The sequence below is a fragment of the Euwallacea fornicatus genome, chromosome 20 (genome assembly GCF_040115645.1).
Source record: "Euwallacea fornicatus isolate EFF26 chromosome 20, ASM4011564v1, whole genome shotgun sequence".
In the NCBI taxonomy this organism is placed as follows: Eukaryota; Metazoa; Arthropoda; class Insecta; order Coleoptera; family Curculionidae; genus Euwallacea; species Euwallacea fornicatus.
Genome location: NC_089560.1, coordinates 2,365,542 through 2,390,224, shown reverse-complemented (window position 1 = coordinate 2,390,224; position 24,683 = coordinate 2,365,542). Strand labels below are relative to the sequence as shown.

At 38.5% G+C, this 24,683-nt stretch overlaps 1 protein-coding gene across 4 annotated transcripts in view; it reads left to right on the top strand.

The window, feature by feature from the left end:
- LOC136345504 (methyl-CpG-binding domain protein 5/6 homolog sba-like) overlaps positions 1-24,683 on the top strand; it is a 266,872-nt gene that overhangs the window by 40,011 nt on the left and 202,178 nt on the right. For all 4 annotated transcript variants that reach the window (XR_010733156.1, XM_066293860.1, XM_066293862.1 and 1 more), the window contains exon 4: positions 4,457-4,595. Coding sequence is in view for 3 of the 4 variants with exons in the window: in XM_066293860.1 (XP_066149957.1) it covers positions 4,457-4,595 (139 nt within the window). In the remaining variant the exon portion in view is untranslated. The remainder of the gene's footprint in view (positions 1-4,456; positions 4,596-24,683) is intronic.

Here is a 24,683-nt window from a genome sequence, read left to right as displayed (position 1 = left end):
TTATCGTAGGCCTAAAGCAAGGGTTCATTATTTCACAGCTGATATGCGACGTCAATGAAATTTTCCGGCCGTTACGTTCACAGATCTTGCTATTGACAGTGAGGTTATTAAATTTAACTCTTCGCTGAATTTGCGCTACCGGATCTGATCAAAATCGTCAATAATGGGCACTTTCCAGAATGTTTGCCATGATAATCCTCCGTATGTTCCCTGCACTTGAGGTGGATTATTAATTGTTCTCGTTTGATTTTGTTTGGGAATAACGCCTCACACGTAAGCAGGTCCAGGTCACCGGTCCAGCGGAATCGCACTTCGTCGTCAATTAAGATTAACTGACAATAATGAGCTCGCTTTACATTGAGACCCGGGGCGAAAACCCTTGTTGAAAAAGGGTTAGTTCAGAGCGCCCCTAGTTGAAAAACGGTTTACGTCTAAGCCCTTAGTAAAGGGTGAACGTCGTTCTCAGTTAGATTTAACCGAGAATGGTGACAATTTCACCGCTCCATCGGCTCCTACTTGCGTACGTGCCGTGTGCGTGAGGCGTCATCCCCAAACAAAATAAAAGGAGAATGATCATCTTCCGTTACGTAACGTTCTCTCGGATCTTTGCTTTGCATATTACCGTCGATACATGTTCAGTGGTCTAACGCAAATAAAAAATCATTAAAGATAATCATTTATTTACCATTTTGCTAAGCAGCCAATTAAAAATCTCGTGTTTGTGCATTCCTGCGTAATGGATGGAGGAAGTTTGATCGCGATTGTATTGTCTGATCACAGGCATGAATACTAATACGTATTCATATTATATGAAATTGTAAACGAACGATATTATGCGTGTAACAAGCTAAACGTTGCTAATTAAGTTTTGAATAATGCATCGCAAAGCTCTCCTGTTGGATCCACGATGGATAGTTCTCGCTTGAAGCACTCGGACTAAACTGACCCAATTGGAGAGTGATTTTTACATAATTGAGCGACCTTTCACATTCAAATCTCGTGTGCAGAGGCTTTCAAATTGGATATAAGGAAAATAAAAGGCGAGTCATTTACCTGCTCGCAAAACGGTATGTGTATTTTTATCCAATTAACGAGGACAAAAGTCGATTTAACTATGGCACGGCGCTCGAGTCGATCGATAACGAAAGCGGTTTTTATACACACGTAAGGCTGGTTTTCTTCTCTATAACCTGACCCAAATAATAAATACTTATGTTATTGTTTCTCAACAGGCCATTCATGATTCGGCCTCTTGGAAATTCTCCAACTTTTGTAACTTATTCCGACTTAAGTGTCAGCATTCGGTCAGTTTTCCCGTCGCAGGAGCGTCTGTTTGTTTGATTTCTGCTGACTGGGAATATGGAAGAAGTTTCGGGTACCGGAATGATTGTTGAGATTGCAAGATGTGTGCGAAGACAATGGTGATGTAGGAAAATAGGTTATAATTATATTAAGACGATATCGGGCTGGCAATTAACCTGGCCTAACTTAAAATGGAGTTTAATTTTGACGATTAATTAAGTTGGTGGGTGAAACGCTCGTGAGGGGCTGGTAGTGGGCGGCACGGGGAGTTTCCAGCTAGATGGAATATACAGTATTGGCCATAAATATGGCAACTTTTCGAAAATCCCTCTTTTCAGATCACTTTACTACTTCCCCACCACTTGTTTATATTTATTAGAATAAATGTTGATAAATAACCCGATGTTCATCGTCTTATTGGTCAAATTTCCTTCCTTGGAATTTAAATAATTTTTTTTATCGTTGGCCAAAAAGATAGCAACTTCTGCCATTCCAATATAATTTATCGTTTCACTCGTGAAGTTCGGTATATTTAGTGCCGCAAACGATTCAGTTGCATTCTTCGATAGTTGTCGGAGCAATGGTTAGAGCCGAAACAATATCGGGAGACTTATGGAAAATTGTGATCGAGCGATTCGATAACGGCGAGAAACCTATCGAAGTTAGTCGAAGTTTGGGCAAAAATAAGTCGATCATTTCTGGAATGGTTGCACAGTATGAAAGTTCAGGCATCCTTGGTCCGCGACCGATCCTTGGAAGGCTTAAAGTTAACTGGGAAAAATAGAGATCGCTCGATTGTTAGGACTTCAAAATAGAATCTATTTCTGTCATCACCTAAAATACTTGGTCGAATGAAAGAGTAGGAGCAAGGGGTGTTAGTGCGAGAACCGTACGAGGAAGATTAGTGGATGCAGGCCTGTTTGGTAGGAGGCCAGCTAAAAAACCACTTTTATCTAAGAAGAACCTAAAGCCCTGATTTTGCTAAACAGTACATTGACTGGACTCCCGCGTAACAGAGTAAAGCAACTTTTAGTGATGAATCTGGGTTTAACTTGTCCAGAAGTGACGGTAGAAATCATGTTAAACATTAAACAAAAAGTACATTGCACCAACCGTTAAACGTGGCGGCAGATCGGTAGTGGTGTGGGGACGTTTCTCTGGTTACGGAATGGGACCCCTTCGCAGAATTGAGGGAACGATGGATAGATTTATACATAGGGATATTTTAAGGGAACATCTAGTACCAAATAAGGATAAGAAAATGCCCCTGGTATCTTATTTTTAACGAGATAGTGATCCCAAGCATTCAACGAAGCTCGTCGAGAAATGGTTCGAAAATGAAAAAATTGCCGTTCTGCCTTGGTCATCTTAAAGCCCAGATCTAAATCCTATAGGGAACATGTGGGAGTTTGTTTGAATTGAAAATTACACAAACATCGAAGGTTTATTCGTTGCATTACCGAACGCTGGGGACGAATTAGTGAAGATTATATTAACAAATTAATTCTGTCAATGCCTAAGTGATGTACGGCTGTAATTACACGTAAAGGTTGCCATACCAAATATTAGCTAATTATGGAGTTTGGTTGTTTTTCGTACAATTTCCGCCATGGAAAATCTAAAGATTTCTAAAAGTTGCTATTTTTTTGACTAACAAAAGACGAATTAAATGTTTTAACGCTTTTTTGCATGATTTTTTATTTAGTTTCTTCCAGCATCTTAAACAAACGGTTAAACAACGATTGAAACAAACATGCGTCGAGCTCTCAAAATAGCACTTCCGGTGTCATTTCCCTTATTGAAAGGTTGCTATATTTTTGGCCGATGCTGTAGGTCGACTGGCCTTAATTGGAAAACCGGGGGAATCACCTTAGGAACAACCCTCGCATCAAACATATAACACGCTTAAGCGACTCACTTAGCAAAATGTATGAATTTTCGATTGGTGCTAGCATCCAAATTAAGGTAGCTGCAGCAAACCCGAACGCCCAAAAATGGTCTTTAATTGCACCATGAAGATATAACGTGAAAGACCGCTATGTGGAGGTTCAGGATAATTTATAGTAGATCATTATAGTGATCATTATAGTAGATCAACTTATGTATCTCGGTATAATCACGTTCCACTCTCAGTTGCAGAGATGAATGATTGGCCTAATGTTGCGTTCTAATACTGTCAGAATCTAACTTAATACTTCAATCAGGCTTCTAGACCCCATCGTCGGTTTTCAAATTAACTCCTGCATTGTGGGGCTTCGTCGTTTCACTACATGTTTTAATTACTGAAAATCATTTTAAGGCCCTTTAAAAGGAAACCAGAAGAGCACTTGAAGGTACTGAAATTAATAAAGGCTATTGTTTCACCGAGACCGTCAACCTGATATTCGCGAAATCTTTTCAATCTCAATCATCTCGTCAAATTTAATTAAACGTTGGTAAAGACGTTAATGGCCATTGTTACTGTAACCTTCGCCCAGGTAAGTAAACCCGACAGACATTTCAAGGCTGCCATTAATTCAAGCCACGTTTTCGTTTCTGCTCCTTATACATAGTTATTCGCAAATCGAGATGCTCTTATCACACACAGGTCGACCTCAAATTTTATTAGAGCTTGAGTGGGAGGACGCAAGAACTATCCCCAGCTATCACTTATTTTATGCAAAAGTAATGCACCTCTTTACCACATCTTCGAACTTTCGAGTTCGTAAGTAAACCTCGGCGAATACGTTTCCAGTCTGGAACATACAAGAAGTCGCGGAAGCGCTTCCAGCCAAATTAATTTCGCTGCCTTTATAGATTCGAATGGGTTTCGGGGTCGTGAACACGAAAACTTGGAGAGTTTTATTATCATGTCGTGTTCCGCTAACGTGCCATCTGCCTTTACATGTTACGGAAGAAGGAATTTTTTGAATATCATGACGGGTGCATTGCTAATGTGGAAACATAATTATTTTTCGTTGGGCTGATAGAAATCGCTGCAATTGAAATGCGTATGTGTGTAATAATTAAGCAAAAGTATTGACTGAGTAGCAATTTACACTCGCATTTGTTACGCTTTTTTAAATGAAAACTTCGTTTTCAAATCCATTGGCCCTCCTTTAATCGAATCCGAAACCCGGAAATCCAATTTAACGTTAATTTATTTTAATTCCAGGTGATAGCTAAACCATGGGTATTGTCGCCGGACACAAACACAGGGGACCTGACAAAATTGTGCAACCACAAGCGAAAAATAATGGCGATGGCCTCGTTAGACTGCAAACCGCCCGACCTGGAGGGCAAAATGAGGAAAGGTAGGATTAGCATTTTTGCCGCTTTCGTGTCTCGTCCTATTTTGTAAAGCACGTTTACCTTAATCCTGCTATAAAGTTGGATCCTCCTTTATGCAAAATGAAATACGGTTTTTACTTTATCATTTCGGATTACGTTTTCTGCTTGCGTCAGTGACATCCTGCCGACTGCGCCAACATTCGGCAGGACCGCGTTATGTGTTTGAACGCTATTCGTATATGTGATACAGGATTTACCCCTGCAGCGTTAACGATGTGCGGTTTGGTTGAACCTACACATACGTAATTTTAATCTTGTTTCGGGGATGTAGGGTGTAAAATTAGATTTTACAAGCGACGATGAAGATAAAAACATTAGGCAGACTTGAAAATTGCGTTTGGATCCGTAAGTGGCGATTTATGACGTTTTGCCAACAGATAAAGAGCAATATCGAGAAGAGTGATGACTTAATACGGGGCCGTTCACCGCAAGCGGTCCAACAAAAGTTATGCGGAGAATTGAAAAAGGCAACTTCCTCAAATCCAGTAGACGCGAACCAACGTGGGCCTCATACGAACAGCCTCACGAGGATATAGTTGTCCCTTGTATCCGAAGTCACTGGAAATACCGAATTTTCAAATGAAATACCCCGTATGTGAATGCCGAAAATAACCCCCTAACACGTTCATTTAAATTTCAAACTGACATCCTGCGATGTAAAAATTTCATCCCTACATTTAATCCCTTTTTGGCGACAGCTACCGCCCCCAAATTTTTATGTTGAAAATTTGGGCTTACAAGAGTTTATTTGCAAAATCGTTCTATTTACCGTTCAAAAATTTCAAAATGCGTTCCAAAATTTAGTTTGGAAGAATCGAGTTTTTCGCGGGAATTAAAAGTGATGAGTGAAGCGAGGCCCGGAACAGAGAGTGCCAATACCTCTAACTTTTTCAAAAGCTTGTGGCTTTGTGACTTCAAAATTCAAAGCTGTCACCGGGGGAAATTCGAAAAATATTCGTTGGTCAATCCGCTGTTCGTCCATTTTTATCAGTATTCTACCATCGGAATCCCTTCGGTTGAGCTGTAGGAAAACTTCCCTAATTGTTACTTTCTTACTTGCATTTTACGTGGGTCTCCCAGAGATTAAATGCCAGGATGTTTTTTTATGCTGAGAGTTCGGATTCTTCGTAGCAGATGTCGTTAATAACAGTCCAAGTCACCATAAGCTATAATTTTAATACAAATTCAGTTACCCTAGAGCGAAATTTCGACATGGGGGAGCGACAAGTTTGTGTTAATTTTGCTTTTTTAGTACTTTTTTGTCAATTTTGAAAACGGTGCGATCGACCGCTCCAACGACCCCCGCTTGGGCGCGAGGCGTTTAATTCCAAATGGACTAAAAGAGAAACGAACAGTCAACTTAAACTTATAGAAAATGTTTGTCCGGCCCCTTGCCTGACGTTGGGCTCAGGATGGCGCGTCCCTACCAAAGAATCCTGATGTAATTTTTGCAAAACGATTATTCATCGATTTAAATACTGGAGATATTAAAAAGGACTGACAGGAATTTAAACAAGCAGCAAACTCCCTTTTAAGCAGAAACCGCCAGGGCGCTTAAGAAAGCCTCTTTTAATATTTCCCCGCTCACCGTGGAGGAGTCGTAAAAATATAATTTAAAGAGAGTGGCAAATGAATGGCGCACGATTCTTAAGTCTCAATTATGGTGTTTTCTTTCTCGACCGTAAATTCAATTTGCAGTCATAAAACTTTGATTACGAGACCTCGTTTCGACCCCCTTCGTTAAGCGTTCGCCGTTACAAACGTCCTTAAATAATAATCTCGACTACTCCAAGCCGAGTGAATATCGGGGATTACATTCTTGTAAGAGTTCCTCCAGGGCACCGACTCCCCCAACTTTGAAAGTAAATTGAAAACTTTTATCTATGCTTTTAAATTGGTAATCTCCTCGTGGAGAATTAGCCAGGAAGCCAGGGTAAAGTTGAGTGTGTTCGCGGAAAGAGATTTATGCAGTTGGATATGAAGGTCCACGAACAAATTAAAAAGTACCGGTTGTGTTTCAAGCGGGGCCCAATTTCCGCATTCGCAGGCCGGCAAATTTAACTGCAGTAATCGAAAATTCCACGAAATGACAATTTTCCGTTAGGGACATATTGCTCTGAAATCGCATTTCTGGCGAGTGTCAGTGGTAGAATAATTTGATCTAATAAAATCTTCTAAAGTTATTCTCGAGGGGTAACTTATACAAAACTGCCCTTTCCTCGCGGAGCGTCTTATCTCGCGTAAGTACCAAAAAGTGTCAGAGAGGGTCGGAAAAATTAATATATCTTTTCGGAACAGTTGATCTGCGGAACATTTGGCGTAGAATTTAAATTTCCTTGCCATCATGAATCTCTTTCAGACCCCTTATAACATTCTGAATGAACTCGACCGAGATATATTACCCAGTCAGCGTGCTTTGTGTGGTCTTCGCGTGCATGTGTTAAGAGAAATTTGAAAGTAAGATTCTCATATTCACATAAATAAAATCTCGTATTTACGACTGGTAAATGTTTGTTGATACAAAATGCATGGGTGAATATCAACAGCCTTCTTTAAAGGCTAAATAAATGCGAACCGCCGCGCGTTTGGACTCGAGGTGGAACCGAATAATAAAAATAAAGGCAAAGCCTTTGTTCATCAAATGCAAGTAATGCCATCCTTTGTTGCCGTGAATTTAACAAGCGAAAGATATGGCGGTAATATCTTTTCTCGTAAAGACTGCATAAAAGCTAGCTGTCTGGACGTTTTCCCGCTTGTCGCTCGTCTCTCGATTACTGTACATTATAAGGTAATTGACGTCGCGATGGCAATAGGGAGCTCTTTGAGCTTTCTCTCAACTCCAACAACGTTATATTACACACACACGACATAACATTATTCTTTTGAAAACCATTAAAAAAAACTGCTTCACGAGGAGCTTTTATGACCGCCTCATGTGCAGCTTATTATTATGAGAGAATGAACGAAATAGGTTTGACGCTTTCGCGGAGCCTCCAACTGAGAAAAAGTCAAAAATTTTAGTTCCCGCTCTTCTTTCATTTTCCCTTTTTTGGTTTACCCAAAGGAACTGGTGGAGAATCGCCGGAAGCTCGATTGTTCCTTTGTTAACCTTTTCTGTTATTTAGCGGGAGTTAATAACGCAGCAATAACCAATTAAACGACGAAGCGTCGCATTTGCCGAAAAAAAAAATGCTCCGAGCTGGAAAACGACACAGAGAACGTTGCAACTTGTTCCAAGAAACTTTTAGAAAGCATTCTATTATCCCGTGTCCTGATTGCGTGCAGGAACGAGCAGCAAATCGCTGAAACTACAAAAAAACTGCGTCACGAGGACCTCTTACGACTGCCTCATGTGCAGCTTATTATTATGAGAGAACAAACAAAGTCGGATCGGCCTTTTCGCAGAGACTGCAACTGAGAGAAAGTCCAAAAATTTGGTTCCCGCTCTTTTTTTGCATTTTCCCTTTCCGTTCACCCCAAGGAACTGATAGAGAGAATCGCCGGAAACTTGATTGTTCCTTTGTTAACATTTTCCGTTCTACAGTAGGACATGGTAACATAGCAATGAACGATCAAACGACGAAGTATCCTACTTATCTGCCGAAAAAAATTCTCCGAGTTGAAACCGACACAGAGAACGTTCAAACTTCTTCTAAGAAGCTTTTAGAGAGCACTCTATGGTCCCGTTTCCTGATAGTGTGCAGGAACGGGCAGCAAATCACCGAAACTACGCAAAAACGCTGCGTAAAGATCGGTAATGATCAATCGAGAAAACTACCGCGGATAGCAGACTAATTTCAAATAACCCAAAGATATTTTTACAGCTTAAAGTCTATATAAGAGAGAATTACTAATTAGAATTCGCAAAATGCTTCCGACGCTGCGCCCTTAAGGAAGCCATTGTCTCGCAGCGCCTAATTATTCCATCCCATTCCATGAGTTTACTATACTATAACTTCTTTGACCACGACTGTGAAGGTAACACGAACACCACCAGCCCTTGGGGCCATAACAATTATTGGTCGTCTGTTAAAACAAAGGCGATAGCTCGGATGCAAATCTTGATAATCCCATTTCAATGATGCCCTCTTGAGCGGGACTCCCTCACGCCCTTGCACAATAATATCTGAAAACTGCATCTGGTGCATTAACAATCAAACTCATTATACGGTCCTGCGTCCACTACGGGCTGAAACAAAAGGGCCTTCTGACGGGCGCGACCATTCATGCGGGACAAAAAACCCGCGGGGAAATTGAAAAGAACCACTCACGATCCTTGTTCCCTCTATTTTTCAGATCGACTAATTATGTTGTCTAGTGTTTTCTGTGTTTCTTGGAGGGTGGAAAATGGGGCTCCAAGGAGAATTTCGCGGAAGTGAAAATAGAGCGTATCGTTCAATTTGTCGAACAAATACATTGACATGCAAATGTCGTTGCGAATGTCACATCGTCAGGTTGACACTTTCCTACATCTAGGGGAAAATTGTTGAGCAACGGAACACTGGGGCGGACACACCAGACTACCCCCACCCCTTATGAAGAGAGTAGGCAACAATTTTTCTCTAAACATATTCGGAATTGTTTAATTTCCGACTTACAGGGTGTGTTACGGGCTGTTGAAGAGTAGGGAAAAATCGGTTTTTCATAATCAAAAAAAGTCTTTAACCGATTTACTTTTCTTTTCTGCGTGTAATAGCAATGTGCTACTTTGTCTTTTAGACGTATCAGAGCTCATCCGAACCCGACTCGCGGGGTTGGTTTTGTATCTGCCTGAATCGCATACAAAAATGTCAGCCCCAGTAGATTTTATAGTAGATAATAGAAAAGAAAATATTTAAATAAACGTTTACTCAAAACTAAAAAATATGGACTCCCTCTACTTCAAAGCTACTGCCGAGTTTTTCGAAAACACTAAGGGCGTTTTTCCTTATTAACCTGTACTTCGAGTGTGATGTAAATTACGGACATGCGTTTTAAGGCCTTTTTTAGTATTTTGACCCAAAGAATGTAAAAAGTATGTACCTGTATAGAGTGTCCCACTTTTTGTAGCAGAACTTTAACAGTTGATAGAAAAACTTATTTCAATGAGAAAATTTCATATCAACATAGGCCCATAAACGCTTAGTTGTAAAGATACTGGGTGTTGCAAATTTTAAAACATTTTCGATTATTTTTTATAATACTCCAACTTCTGGAGATATTTGAACCAAACTTTGTGTAGAGTATCACATTACGTGAAATATATACATATATATATTTTTTATAACATATTATGCATCGACATGTATAATATGTTGGAAGAATTTTCGCTGAATTTGAGGATAATGGGTTGGTTCCAACTTGATGGTTGTCCAGCTCATTTTTATAGAAACATGAGGAACTGGTTGCACCATAACTTTCTGGGAAGATAAAAGATTGGAAGAAGGGGGTCGGTCGCTTGACCTCCACGTTCACCCGATCTAACCCCATTGGAGATTATTGTTTGGGTATTTAAAAAAAAATGTTTGCGACTTCTGTGGAAACAGGGGAAGAATTTATTTGCCGCAATAGAGATGCGTGCACTGAATTGAGAAATCATAATTTAATTGGTGCTCCCCGATCCATTATGTGTCGGTGTGAATGATGTGTGCAGCAAAATGGTTCATATTTTGAACACCTACTTTAAATTAAATGAATCTTTGTAGTTGTTTTTGTTTTTGATTTTTAATCGTGCAACACGTTTCATTTACAATAATAAACTTTACCATTTATGCGAGCAATGTTTTAATTAAAATTATATTATATCTAATAAAAAAAATACAAATTTATCACCCGACGGGAGCCCGACACAAAAAAATGCCAAGAGACATTTTGGGTAGAGAATGAATTACTCATTTAGAAAAATAATTAAATTCGGTTTTAGACAGGATCGTATTAGCAACTTGGTGAATTATATGGAAGTAAAACCCCACAACTCTGGCATTGGATGGTGGTGGGTCGTGATGTTATTACTGAACGCGGCAGCATACAATGTGATGCTGTACACCAAATTGGTGTAAATATCTCCAGAGGTTGGAGTATTATGTAAAATGATCGAAAATATTTTTAAGTTTTTAACGCCCAGTATCTTTAAAGCGAAGCGTTTATGGGCCTGTGTTGATACGAAATTTTCTTGTTAAAATAAATTTTTCTATCGACTGTTAAAATCCTGCTACAAAAAGTGGACCACCCTGTATATATCACCCTGTTTTCGCCCTATGTAGATGTTGTTGTGAAAAGAATTCATATAAGTAAAAGCGTGGTAAGTGGTTGAAAGCGTTGTTTAAGTAGTTGGCGTGCTTTTTATTAGCCTATTTGTGTGTAATAAAGTTTGTTGACTCACGAAGTTTGAGAAGTAGTCTCACTTATCGTCGAACCCACGAGAAGTGTAGCAATATCATTGATTTATATTTAATGAGTGTATGTGGCAGTACAAATAACTTCAATGGTAGGGTTTCGAATAACTGTGCTGTTGTGTAAATTTAATTTAAACTTGGAGTGCACCGTGCAGGGGTAAATCATTTACTAATAAAACCTGCGTCCTTTTGTTCCTCTGGCAAAAAAGTCATTATCGAAGCAACCAGTATTAGGAACATATTCATAATTAAAAAAAAAAAAAAAAAAAATGTTCACTTTTGTCTTAATTTTCGTTAGTGTTCGTAGAAAACTGGAGTGGCTCCCCCAGACTTTAATAGAGGTCTCAGGAAGCAGCGTCCTATTGGCTAGAATTTGAAAATCAGTTCGAAAAAAAATTTAATTAATTAATGCATACATTCCTCGAAGTTTTATGAAAAAACATGGCGCTGCTTTTCACACATTTTTGAAGTTCAAAAATTTTCTAAATTATTATAGATTACCGGACAATTTTTCAAAGATCAGGGCCTTGTCAGCTCCGGGAAGAAACGAGTTCGAAGTGATCGGTTCGTTTTCGTTTTCCCTACCGCTAGCATTTTAAAAACAATTCAGCACACGTCACTGCCCATCTCCAACTCTAAGAGTTTGAAGAAATTTCCTTTCTTCTTTGTTATTCATAAACTGTTGAAAACGAGTCACTGAAACGTGAAATCACAATGAAAGTGACTAAAATTTCGTCCGAAAAATACATGGCTAAACACAGGAAATACTAGACTCACGGTATCATTCTAGAAAATTGGCCATTAGACGACGAAAAATGTTCAAATTTTGATGATTCGCTTCGTAATAACAAACCTCTTCCTTGTATTTCAATCGAACCAGTACTTTTAGGGGCACCTATTCGCGCTTTTGCAAAACAAAATGCCTCTTTTCGTATTGAAAATTTAATAAATGATACGCTTTATCATCCCCCATGTCTCTTAAAACTTTTTTAGGGAGCGTTTCACCCCTGCCAGGGCCATGAATCAAAGACTGATGAATAATATGCCAAACTTTACGCATCATCCGAAGATGTACAACACAATGGATGCAGGAGTAAAAATATTGCCCCAAGATTTCGGTAATTTAATAAATCATAAGGCTAAAAACAATGAAATCCGAATGGCAAAAACAAATCATTAAATACAGGGTCATTACTCAGGAGGCAAAGCCGAAAATGGCGAAATAAACGGACGATAAACTATTAATAAATCATTTTGGGTGTCTGCTCAGCTCAAAACCGAAATATATTATTCATCAAGAGCTGGATCTTGATTAAAATACAAAGAAGGTAAAAACAGGCACGAAGAATTCGAAAAGTGGGGCGTTAGATGGAACTGAAGCAAAAAATGATCTTTTGTTTGTTAATTAGGGCGAGGTGATGCGTTAAAAGTTTCGTCTGGGAAATGGCCATAGCGGTAATTATCGTCACGATTTTAATTATGAGACAAAGCACCGAAAACGAAGGTTCAAGTAATTATCGCAGAATCAAACAAAGCATAGACAAAGCTAAACATTTCCTAGCTCCGGCTAACACACAATTAAAATTTCAACTTCGTGCCTGTTTGGCTTCGAAACTTAATTGAAATGAGAGTTAAAATCAAACGCAATATCGAACTGCCAGCAAATTGGAAATTTAAAACACATTTCTAATTTCATTGGAAAGGGCTTAAAAGTAAGCTGAAAAGCGACCAAGCTTTACAACCATGTCACATGTGGCTTTGCAACTTTATAAACCCTTTATTTTTGCAGAATGGGGGGCGTTGACTTTGATATGACAGTTATAAGCTTAACACGACAAGCACGATTTTTGAAATTTAATACTTTTTCATGTTTAGAGTTATTCCACCACAAGTTTGGTTGCATTTTAAAAAGTATCCCATTCTATTTCATTTTTGTGGGGGGATGTCCGCGCCTTCGACTGAGGTGAGAAAGTTTCTATAAAAAACCACGAAGCTGAGCTTTTTAAAAAATTCTAAGTTTTTTTTTATGCTGCGTTCCGTAAATTTAAGGGGATATTCTTTTTGGGTCGAAATGACAAAAAAAGGCCATAGAAACGTATAAAGTACCAATTTGAAAAGTTCCCACCCTTGTTGTTTGGAAACGCGATGGATTTTTAAAAAATCGCCGGAACATCAACAATTTTTTATGTAGAATTCACTTCGTCCCTTTCGGCCCTCTATCCCGCAGAGCCACACTTCCAGATAACTTAAATGGTAGAGGGCGTGAAGTATCGCACCATTTTAAAGGGCTTTTTATTGTCTACATTTATTTGGGTAGCTATTATAAAAATAAGATATTATTTACTTGCCCGTGGTGCCGATTGATGTTAATAGGAATTCAAATAAGCAAAAATTTATTGTGATAATTCGCGTGTAAAAGAACTGGAATTATTTTTGTCTGTGAAGTGCAAGGAAGATGGGCAGGATAACAGCGGAAGTGTTTAATGCTAGAAATCCTAATTCAAATGTCAGTCACGGGTGAGTTTTAGACTTAACCACCAATTGACATCGAAAGCACACAAAGATCAATATTAATTCCTGAGAAGAACTCAATGCCAATTCTTGAAAAAAAAAATCTTTAACACAATTAGAGTATCGAATTAGTTTTGACTTCAAGCAGAGGTGGACACACCTGAAAACTGAAACACAAAAATTAATTATAATTCCTGAAAAAAAATGTTGAAAAATAGTTTGTGTTTGAAGTTAATTTCAAATCAAAGTAGAAACATACGCAGTCGAGGCTTGTAACACCAAAAAAAATCAATATTCATTTTTGGAAGAAAATTTTTTAAAACAGTTCAAGATTCGAATTAATTTCAGCTCGCAGAAAAAGTATAGGCAGTTGAGACCTGAAACACAAAAAATATATTAATTCCTGAGAAGAATTCAATATTACTTCCTGATAATTCAATATTAAATCCTAAAAAAAATCTTCTAAACAGGTACAGTTTCGAATTAATTTCGACTGGAAATAGAGGTGCATACAGTTGAGTCTCGTAACAAAAAGAAAAACTTTATTGATTCTGGCAAAAATTCAATTTTACTTCCTGAAGAAAAATTTATATTAATCTCTGAAAACAAAATTTAAAACAGATAAGAGTTTCGAATTAATTTCAATATTGAAGCAAAGCGTAGGAATTCGAGATCTGAAGTGCAAAAAAAAGTTATTTTCGAAACCACTTAAGTTGCGATCTAATTCTTCGGTCACGTCCGAAGATGATCTGAAAAGAGCCAAATTTCATTTCCATTGACCGGACAAAACTTAACCGTGAACCATAAGAAACAACAATCAAAACTTACCCTCGAACACCAGTAGTGTGAGTCAGAATCATGTGAGCAGCACACACTTTCACGCACAAAGTCGTGGATATACAGCCTTGGCCAAAAGTATTAGGCACTCTTAAAATTGGTTTAAAACGCTTTGTTAGCTGAAATAACAGTAACATTGATTGTTTTGGAGATAAATATATTACAAAAAAAATTTAAAATTAATATTTCGTGAGTCCGCTCTTTGCGGCTATGATTGCTCGATTTTTTTTAGTCTTGGAACCCAGTTATTTCCTACATCAGTCAGTAGTTATTTTGTTCTACCCTTCTTGTAAATAAATCTTCAGACTTTCTTTTGAAGTTGTTTGATGTTGCCGAGTTCTCTTCTTCAAAATAGTCCATGAATTCTCGATAGGGTTCAGGTCTGCGGATCGCGCAGGCCTTTTTAAAGGTTCACTTCCATCTTCTTCAAACCGTTGCATTGTTAGTCTTGATTTGTGACATGGGGCGTTGTCTTGTTGGAATTTTACTCCCCGTAAGTTAATATTACCGCGCAAAATTGAGAAGGACAAATGCAGTGACGATTCTAACACATTTACGTATTTTTCATAATCCATTCGTCCTGCACCAACCATGATTTCCCCTACACCACTGGCTACCATATGTCCCCAGACCACAATACTGCCACCGCCATATTTCACAGCGGGTACCACGCACTCGGGAAAGGTACTCCTCGCTTCTCCTACGCCTCACAAATGTGGCGCCACTTGTTCCATAGACGTTAAGAAATTTAGAAGTGAATTTTAAAAAGGGGGTTCCTATTAAAACAGTTTAAACTGGAATCGTTTTAGTTACATGCTCAGAATTTGATTTACTAAATTAATAAAATATCATCAATTAATCTTTACCTCAAAATTAGATTCGTCAGACCAGACAACATTAGCCCAATTCTCTTCCGCAAACTTATTGTGTTTCGAAGGCCATTTTAATCGAGCGGTTTTGTTAACCTTGGATAACCATGGTTTTTTTCTCACCTTACAACCTTTCAATCCAGCTTCCAGAAGTATTCTCATTGTCGTTCGTGCAGAAGTTCTTTTTTTTTTTTTTAACTTGTTCGGAAAAACTTGCAGCAAGCTGAGAAGATGTTTGTCGTCCATTTTTCAACGAAGAATGTATTAACACTCGGTCCTTTTTGTTGGATGTCAGACGTGTCCAACCCGATCATCTTAAATTCTTATCTGTGCCAGTTAATTTGAAACGATGCATTGTGTTTTGTAAGCCAGCCGCACCTCGAACATTTTACTAATTTCGCAATTTCTAGTTGGTTGCGACCTTGTTCATATAAAAATATAACTTTTGACCGATTTTCACTGCTGAGTTCTCTTGTCTTAGGTATGTTTGCGTTAAGCCACTTTTCACTGGACTACTCGACTAAAAACCCCATTTCTTTATTCATCAATAAGGGCTAGGTGTGAACGAAATATGGGAATGGGTTCTGGGAAAAAGATTAACGAAATCAGACTTACAGTCGTGACGGACTACAGAAAGATCATTTTAAAGGGTTTTCTCTCTACAACGCATTTTTATGCCGTAAATAATCAATAATTACTAATATGAATGATCCCAGTGAAAGCACATTTGTTTGAATATGAAATAACGAGGGTATCTAATACTTTAGGCCAAGGCTGTATGTATGTACGTACGATCTATCATACTAATGACGTATCTTAAGCGTCTAAGAACAAATTAAAACCTGATTATCCCGATTATTAGTGCAGCACGCATTACGAATGTCTTGATTAGTTCCACAGTGGCATTCGAGTGAATAATTTACGAAGTGACGTCAATACGAAAATGTACAAAAAATGTACAAACTTCCTTTTGTGTAGGTACAGCTGACCGGTCTTGCCAACGGTACGCGATATGTAGCAATTTGCGACGTTTCCAGATTTAGTAAAATAAGGAAGAAGTTCCGAATTCAAGGCATTATGTGAGCACACCTCTGTGGAATAAAAAATATATTTCCCGTTGTAAAGAAAACTGGGCCAAAAAAGAAGGCAGGTTTTTCTAGAACAATGCTAATTTAGAATTTCACACGTAGTGTGCATAATTGATATACGTATGTAATAAAGCCACTACCGACCTTAACATTTTGTCTGAGCCTGTTAGAATTTAACAACTTGGAGGGCTTAATGAGATACGTGATCTAATAAACTTAATTCTCTTATGAACAATAGCTGTGAGTACGTGTGTCGCCATCTGGTAGGGGCAGCTCGTTACACACCAAATTATCTAAAATCCGTAATTTTTATTGACAAGAAGTTCGTGGGTAATGTGCTCGACACCTTTATAAAATCCTGCCAGTCGTTAGAGTTGCCTTCGGAAGATCCAACGTTGATAAATAATTTCGAGACAAACCAGAGGCGCACACAGTTGATACCTGAACCATTAAAACATTAAAAGCTCTGAGAATTGATATATTTTGCAAAGATACGACTCATGGAACGAGTGACAACACCGAGTGTATCAAATATTCAAATGACTTTACACCTTACTTTGCGAGCGTATAGCTCACCGGCCTGACCATGGAAACGATACCGGAAACGAAATAATATACAGTGTGTATATGCTCGAAGAAAGAGAGATAAACATTAACGAGAACCACTTAGAGTAGTCATCGACATAAAAATAAAATTAAGCGAGGTTAAATTAGGTACAATGATCACCGATCACTTACCGCAAATAAACCTTTGGAATTATGATCTGTTTGGGATTATGTTCAGAAAAACTCATGCCGCGGTCACTCACAAGAGAGATTTCGGTTAACTACATGTTTTCGACGCAGCAGGTACTGTACTATCCGGTTTCACGTCCGCCTATGGTTTTTTTTCTTTTCAGTGGCCGAAACTGTTACTTTGATTTAATTTGAAATCCTTCCAAATGTGTTACTCAGCGGTCCTGTGATTTTTGCCCGATTTCAACCGGGCACAATCCAAGCAAGATAATATAAGAATTTATCGAAGCAGCATTCCATTGGTAACAAAAATAAACAATAAAAAAACCATGATCCAAATTTATTAGATCGATAAACTTTTGTTTCGGTGATTAATGCATCTTTTCCTTTGGTGGTAGATTGATTTATTGAAACAGTTTTCTAATCATAAAATATGTTTGAATGAAAAAAATCTTAAAAGACGCCTAACTCGATAACGCAACAGTCAACTGTAACAAATGTGGTACCAAAATGTAGAGAATGAAAAGTCCTTTAAAATGATATATCACCCGCTTTGCCGTTTAAGATATTTGAGATGGCGGCTCCGCGGGCTAGAGGGTTGAAAGAGGCGCAGTGAATTTTACACAAAGATTTTTCCCCTTTGATAGCAAAATCGACGCATTCGCGCGATTTTTAAAAAATCTATCCCGTTTCGAAACAATGGAAGCGGAAGGTTTCCAAATTGTCACCTTGTACGTTTCCAGTGGTGGAGAAACATATGGAATATTTTATCTTTTATAAATAATCAAGGTTAAATGCGTGATTAATTTAAACAAAATATGACAAACATTTATTTTGTAATTAGGTAATCAATTAACAACAAATGCCTTCCTTAATGGATAACTATTACACATTTTTTACTGACAAAAACAAATTTTCCTGGAAAAAAGCGTGGACCATTATTTCATGTTCCCAAAAAATATTAAATACTTATGGTAATTCAATATTTTGTGATAAAGCCGTCCATAACGGCTTGACTTCTCCCAGGCATAGAATCCACAAGCGTTTGTAAAGCATCCATTGGAATTTTCTGCCACTTTTCCTGGACAGTTCGAAGAAGTTCCGTATTGTTTTTAATTGTTCTTAATCCAATTTGTCGACCCACTATTTCCCGCAAATGCTCAATGGGACTGAGATCGGGAGACCGGGAGGGCCACTCAAATGCAGTAAAATTTTTTGTCAAAAACCAGTCCTTTACAATTTTTAATGCGTGCTTCGAATCGTTATCCTGTTGAAAGATCCAACGGAGCAGCATCTGTTCTTCAGCAAATGGTGACATATTATTCTTTAAGATTTGCCGATGTTGATAACAATCCATTGTTTCTTCTACCAGAACGAACGGACCAGGGTTGCATCGAGAAAAACACTCCCAGGCCATTATACTTCCACCACCGTGTTTCGCAATAGGAATTTGGCATTTAATATTGAACCTTTCTCCCACTGGGCGTCTCGCATAAACTCTTCCATCAGAACCAAACAAGTTAAACTTATCGTCGTCACTCCAAAAGGCGGTATTTGCATTTTTCCGTAGTCCATGAAGTTCTGCATCCATTAGGCAATTTCTTGTAGTTCTACTAGTAAGTTCAAGATTAAATTGTGTGATGATTTCATTTCTGATTTGTCCCGATATCTTTCGGGAATCTTTGAGAGAGATTCGTCTAATGGCTTTTGTCTATTTTTAGTGTTATTTTTCTGGGACGTCCTGACTTACTACGGTTTTAAATAAAACGCTGACTGCGAAATTTATTTAAAATCTCAGACATGGCACTCGGGGTAATGTTTAAATTTTTTGCCACGTCACATTGAGCTTGACCACTTTGATAAAGCTCAACTGATTTTTGTTTGAACCGAATTGAAAAGTAAACGTGTTTAACCATAATTATATGTTAATACATTTAAATTATGGCAACCTGTTGGGACGTCAAACGAATTGAAGGCAAATAAATCACAAACAACAAAATACTCCATACTTTTTTCTAAGCAAAAACTATAATTGATCAAGAAAATTAAACGGTGATAGCAGCTACGTCAGGAACAGTATACAGTCACCCACAAAAGTCTTGGTACACCAATAATATTCCCATCATTCATGATTATAAAAAATAGGAATTCAATTTTTTTCCTGTTTTGTTATTTATTGTTAGCGTCTACATGTAGAAACACGAAAAATTCTCGATAGTAAAATTGATTTCATAGTTGTTAAAACTTGTAACCATGTGCAGAACAGAGCTGAGTGTGAGCGAAGGAAAAATGATTACTAATTTAAATGAAACGGGAAAGTCTTACACTAGAATTTCAAAGATTGTAAAAAGGAGTCGTTCTGCTGTTCAAAAAGTTGTGAATCATTTCATAAACCAAAAGAGAATAAAGAATAATCCACGAACAAAAAGTTGAAGGATCGTGAAAAAAGATATATCATTAATGAAATCAAGAAAGATCCGAAGAAAAGTGTGGGCAACAATGTTGGAGTCAGAATTAAGACATCTCTTTGGAACTGCTGTTCATGAAGAAACAATTTGGTGATCACTTCATAAAAGAGGATGTAGAGACTGTATTGCAAGGAAGAAATCCTATATAAGTGACGATAATACAAAGAAGCGTCTTGAATTTGCCGAAAAATACAGGGTTTTTGAGCTCTAATTTTGGGAAAAACTAATTTGGTCGGATGGAAGTAAATTCAACCCTTGTGGGCCAGATGGACGTAAGAAAGTGGGGAGAAAGCCGGGAGAAGCGCCGAGTCCAAAAAATACAATTCCCACTGTCAGGCATTGCGGAGGTGGACTAATGATTTGGGGTTGCATGTCGATTTTTGGTGTAAGCAATTCGGTAGTAACTGATGAAATCGCGATTTAACAAGTGTATCTAAGTAATCTAAAGGAAAATTTAAAACAAAGTGCAGAAAAATTGGGGTTGTTAGGAAATTTTTTACTTCCAGCAAGATAACGAGCCCAAACATAAAATACATTCGGTACGCCAGTGGCTCATCTACAATGGCCCTCGTCTATTAGAAATACCTCCCGAAAGCCCCGATTTTAATCACATTGAACATTTGCGGGACCATTTGGAAAACCAAATCCGGAAACATGTAATTCACAATAAAGAAGATTTAAAAAGAGTTATCTAAGAAGAATGGTCACAAATTTCAAGTGACACTGCAGGAAAGTTGGTTCGGTCAATGCCAAATCGTTTATTGGAAGTCGTTAAACAAAAAGGATACGCCACTCGATAGTACTTTCTTCTTTTATAAATTATTCTTTCAAATAGTTCGCCATTATGCTACTTGTGCCAAGACTTTTGTGGAATCAATTCATCTCTAGAAAAGGAAATTTAATTTTTATCTGAACGAGCTTGACCTTTTGTTGCATTTTGTTATTGTTGCTATAATACATATATTTAAATAAAATCGACTTTCGGTTTTGTACGATTTTATATTATTATAGAATATTTCCGCTTCTTGGTGAAATGATGTGCTGTACCAGGTCTGTTGTGGGTGACTGTATATTTGGCTCACGTGAGATGGGAACTATTTCGAGCTGGAATTTAGAAATTGCAACTATTTCTGAAAACGGTGAACAAGAATTTGGAAAATATTCCACACTTTTTTCCACCACCGTCCGTGACCTTTTTTCGCCAGTTTGACCCAAATAATGTCCCCCTAAACTCGCGCAGGACGCTCGGAGGACGCACTGTGCGTAACAACTCAAATGTCCCGCGAAGACGTCGAACGGCAAATGGAATCCAAAATTCTTTTGTTCACGTTCTCCTCGCTTCTCAATAATATCAATTTATCGATAGGCAACAATCGACTCCTTTTTTTTTCTCTCCAATTTATGTCGATCGAGAGGCCGTAATGTGCCTTAATGCTCATCTCACCGCCTGAAAACTCTTTAGATGCAACTCGTAAACATTTCCGAAAGCGACCCATTGAAAATTATTATCTGGAGTGCAATATCTGTTCGTGAGAAAATAATCGCATCGGCCAGCTCAAGCCATAACTTAGGACATTTTTCAAGGGGCCACGCCTAAGATATGACCGTGTCCTATTAATCAGCTCAAGAGTACGACGCTTCCTCTTGCGAATCTGTTCTTTCCGCCGTAATGGTCGGGGATAAATCTTCGGGTGTCAGCCAGCGCAGGAGGTTGCATGGAGTTACTGGAGCCAATATTCCCGATAACGGTGTCAATTTAATTATCTCCCTAAGAGCAGATTTGGATTGCCCCGCAGGCCTGAAATGGTGCAAATTACGTACGCCGGATTGAATTAAATTCGGAGATAATTGCGTTTTAACTTGTTAGAGCCGAAACGGCTCCTTGGAGAGCAACAGTGGCAGTTGGTTGTGACAACATCCGAGGCGGGTTGCGCAACCTCCACAACAACCTCCGGGGCGGGTTGGCACGAAAATTTCCGCATGGGCATGCCGCAGCTGAGAACAAAGGAGAAGTATTATAATTCAAAGGGAGAAAAAAAAGGTACTCGTGAATAAAAAGACGGATCCCTCCTTCTTCAATCTGAAAGCGTATCTCCTAAATAATGTCTCCTCTAGCATGTATACCGAAAAATGGTAAAGACATAAACATTATTTGAGGATACTCGGTTACCGCTCGGAATACAAAAGACGAACGACCGGGGAAAAGGAAAAGAAAATTGCTTTTACGCGATCTGATTATCTTTCATGGGGATATAACGTCGTCGTCTGCTAAATACTGGCAAGTTGGAAAACTTTGGGATCTCATTTTCTGGGAAATTAAATTCCCTTTAGAAGTGGGTAGGGACTATTACTTATAGGAAATATGTAGTGGAAAATACCAGCCAATTTATGTATGGGCTTAGAAATATTATGGAAGCATGTTTAAGAGAAAAAGTCCCGGGAGCTCTCTATAACATTAAATAATATACGGTTGTCCTAGGGGTCCCGATTTAAAATTCCAAAGGAAGACATCACGCCCGGGCCGATTCATTCTAGTAGAAGGGTGATTGATTCATTTTTGCGTAGGTAGAAGATTTAATTGAAATTTTAGCCGACCTGCCGAATCTGGCCCGCGTTCCGCATCTCGGCTCGAATTAGCCGAGGCTGTACCCGTCGGATTTGCATAATCGTCTTTTTGTGGGGAATCACCTCTGCAAAAATGCGGTAACACGGGAACCTTCAATCGATTATTGATGACCTGATTAATTAGCATAAACGTGTAACTCAGGGGGCGAACCTCTTGAAAACCAGCCTCGGTGCGAGGAATTTAGAGAGTTCGGGGGTGTTATTTTATATCGTCGGCGTTCGACGACGACTTTAACCCTTATCAAGTGACATGTCGCAAAGATGTCGCCTTTCCCGCGGGACGTATTATTGATCCCCGGGAAGACAATCCCGGGCATCCGAGTTCAAACAATCCGCTACATTGCATCTTTAGAGAGAGCTTCGACTATTAGAGAGTTATGGCGTTCGTTTAATCCAGTTTAGTAGCTTGAAGCGCTTGTCGAGATGGACAATTTGCTTTATTAGCGGAGGAGTACAGCCCATTTGAGTGAAATTGGTCAACTGCCGAAGGTCCACAAATTCGCGAACTATGGGAACGTCTCGCCCATGATCGTCAAGTAAAACTACCCTCAAACGGTGGCTGCTGGCGGTTGTTATTTAGTGCACTTCACGGTGTCCACTTAACGGCCCCTCCGGCTTTCGCGCGTTTACCTGTGGTTCAATAAAAAAATCTGTCATTGGGATGCGCATGGGGCTGATGAAGGTGGATTCGAAAATTAGCGATAACCCTACGAGGTGTCCCAAAAAAGCGGGGCGTCGTAAGGTGTCATTGTTTTTTAGACGGGACCACCTGCCTTTTTTTCACGTGATAAAATCCCCCTCGGGTCTTGTGTTAGTTTTTTGGATTGTTTTACTCTGCGATGCAGTGACCCGATGCTATGACGTGTTAAAGAAATTTTAGACATTTGCAGTCACAAAAAATTAATGTGGCAGTTGGCTTAAATAAGATTTTGACCATTTTAGGATGGAATCTCATGTATGATCATCCCAGCAGACAAAAGTGCATACAGAGTATTCATAAGAAGAACTTTAACTGTCTCCTTTTCAAGTTCGATTTTCTTGATTTTTTCAAGTAGGACGGTGTGCGTTCAGAAAATTTTATTTTTCCTTTTTGGCATAAATTAGTGTCACATGTATCTTAATATCACATTAATGTTATGTTAATGTAGTTATTAATTATTTCGCGAGAACCTGCATTAGTGGCTTAATGGAGAACATGCGTTGCCACGGTTTCGATGTTTCCTGTTTTAAATTTTGTCGGTCCATTTAGGGTTTTCTCTTCCTTTGAAATCTATTTACTTCAAAACTGTCCATCAAAATGAAGTATACTCAATAAGAAATTACTACTTTGATTTATGTAATTGGTTTATGGGATGGAAATTGTTTATTAGCATCCCGGCGCAACGATTTTCAATAGAGCACAACGATTTCCTAATAAAGAACGTTCGAAGGTAAGGAGTCTAAAACGTCGAAAGGAGCTTTTGAACGCATAGGAATTGTTGACTATGAAATAAAAGGTCGGACGAAGAGTTTCAAGAGAAGAAAATGAGCGGCACATCACTTCATTAATAGTAGGAAACCTAAGCGTTGTCGTAAGGGAAATTAGTCAGGAGGTGAATGAGCTGTCAAAACTGAAAACAAACCACATCGAAACCACGGCGATGAGTGCCAAACACTCAGGCACTTAAGCACGAATGCAGGTTTTCCTGAAATAATTAATGACCGCATTAACGTTTAAGATAAATGTGACATTATTGTACACCAAGACGAAGAAAAGGAAAAAATCGAGAAAATCGAAATTGAAAAGGTAAAAATTAAAGTTGTTATTACCAACACCCTGTTTGTATTTTTGGCCGAATGAAGATCCGTGTCTGCTAAGAGTGAGTGAGAACCCATCCTAAAATTATCAGGATCTAACTTAAGGTAAATGTCACATTAATTTTTTTATGAAGCAGTGCAAATATCTAAAATTTCTTTTAAAAAGTCGAGGCTTTGAGTCGCCACATCCCAGGGAAGAGAAATTTGGGAATTAACACAGATTCGAAAAAAATATTTTATCACGTAAAAACAGTTCAAATGGTCTCATTTGAAGAAATCGGACTTCATGACGCCCCGCTTTTTTGACACACCCTATAGGGTAGTCCTCGATTTTAAAATATACCTTCATTAGCCTCGTATACATTCCCATAGTTGATTTCCTATCAAATTACAAATAAACTCATAGGAGTTCGGGGGATTTTAAAAGCGACACCCTGTATATTCTATCTATTTCTATCAATGTTTTCTTTCGAAGAGTCATCGCCGTATCATTTTTCCCTCCGAACCACCCAATGACTGGTTGGTATACGAGCCACCAGCGGCACTAATAATATTCTCTGTTGCAAACTATGCGCGTTTACTGAAAATTTCAGTTTCGCAGAAATGACTTGCGTTTTTTAAAAATAAAACTTTAACAGCGTATCATCAAAACGTAGCAATGCTGTCAGTGACCGTCGCTGCTCAGAATTTCCTTTCTTAAAAAATAATTCCGGCGATTACGTCTTGAAATTTGGCAGGGGACCTTCG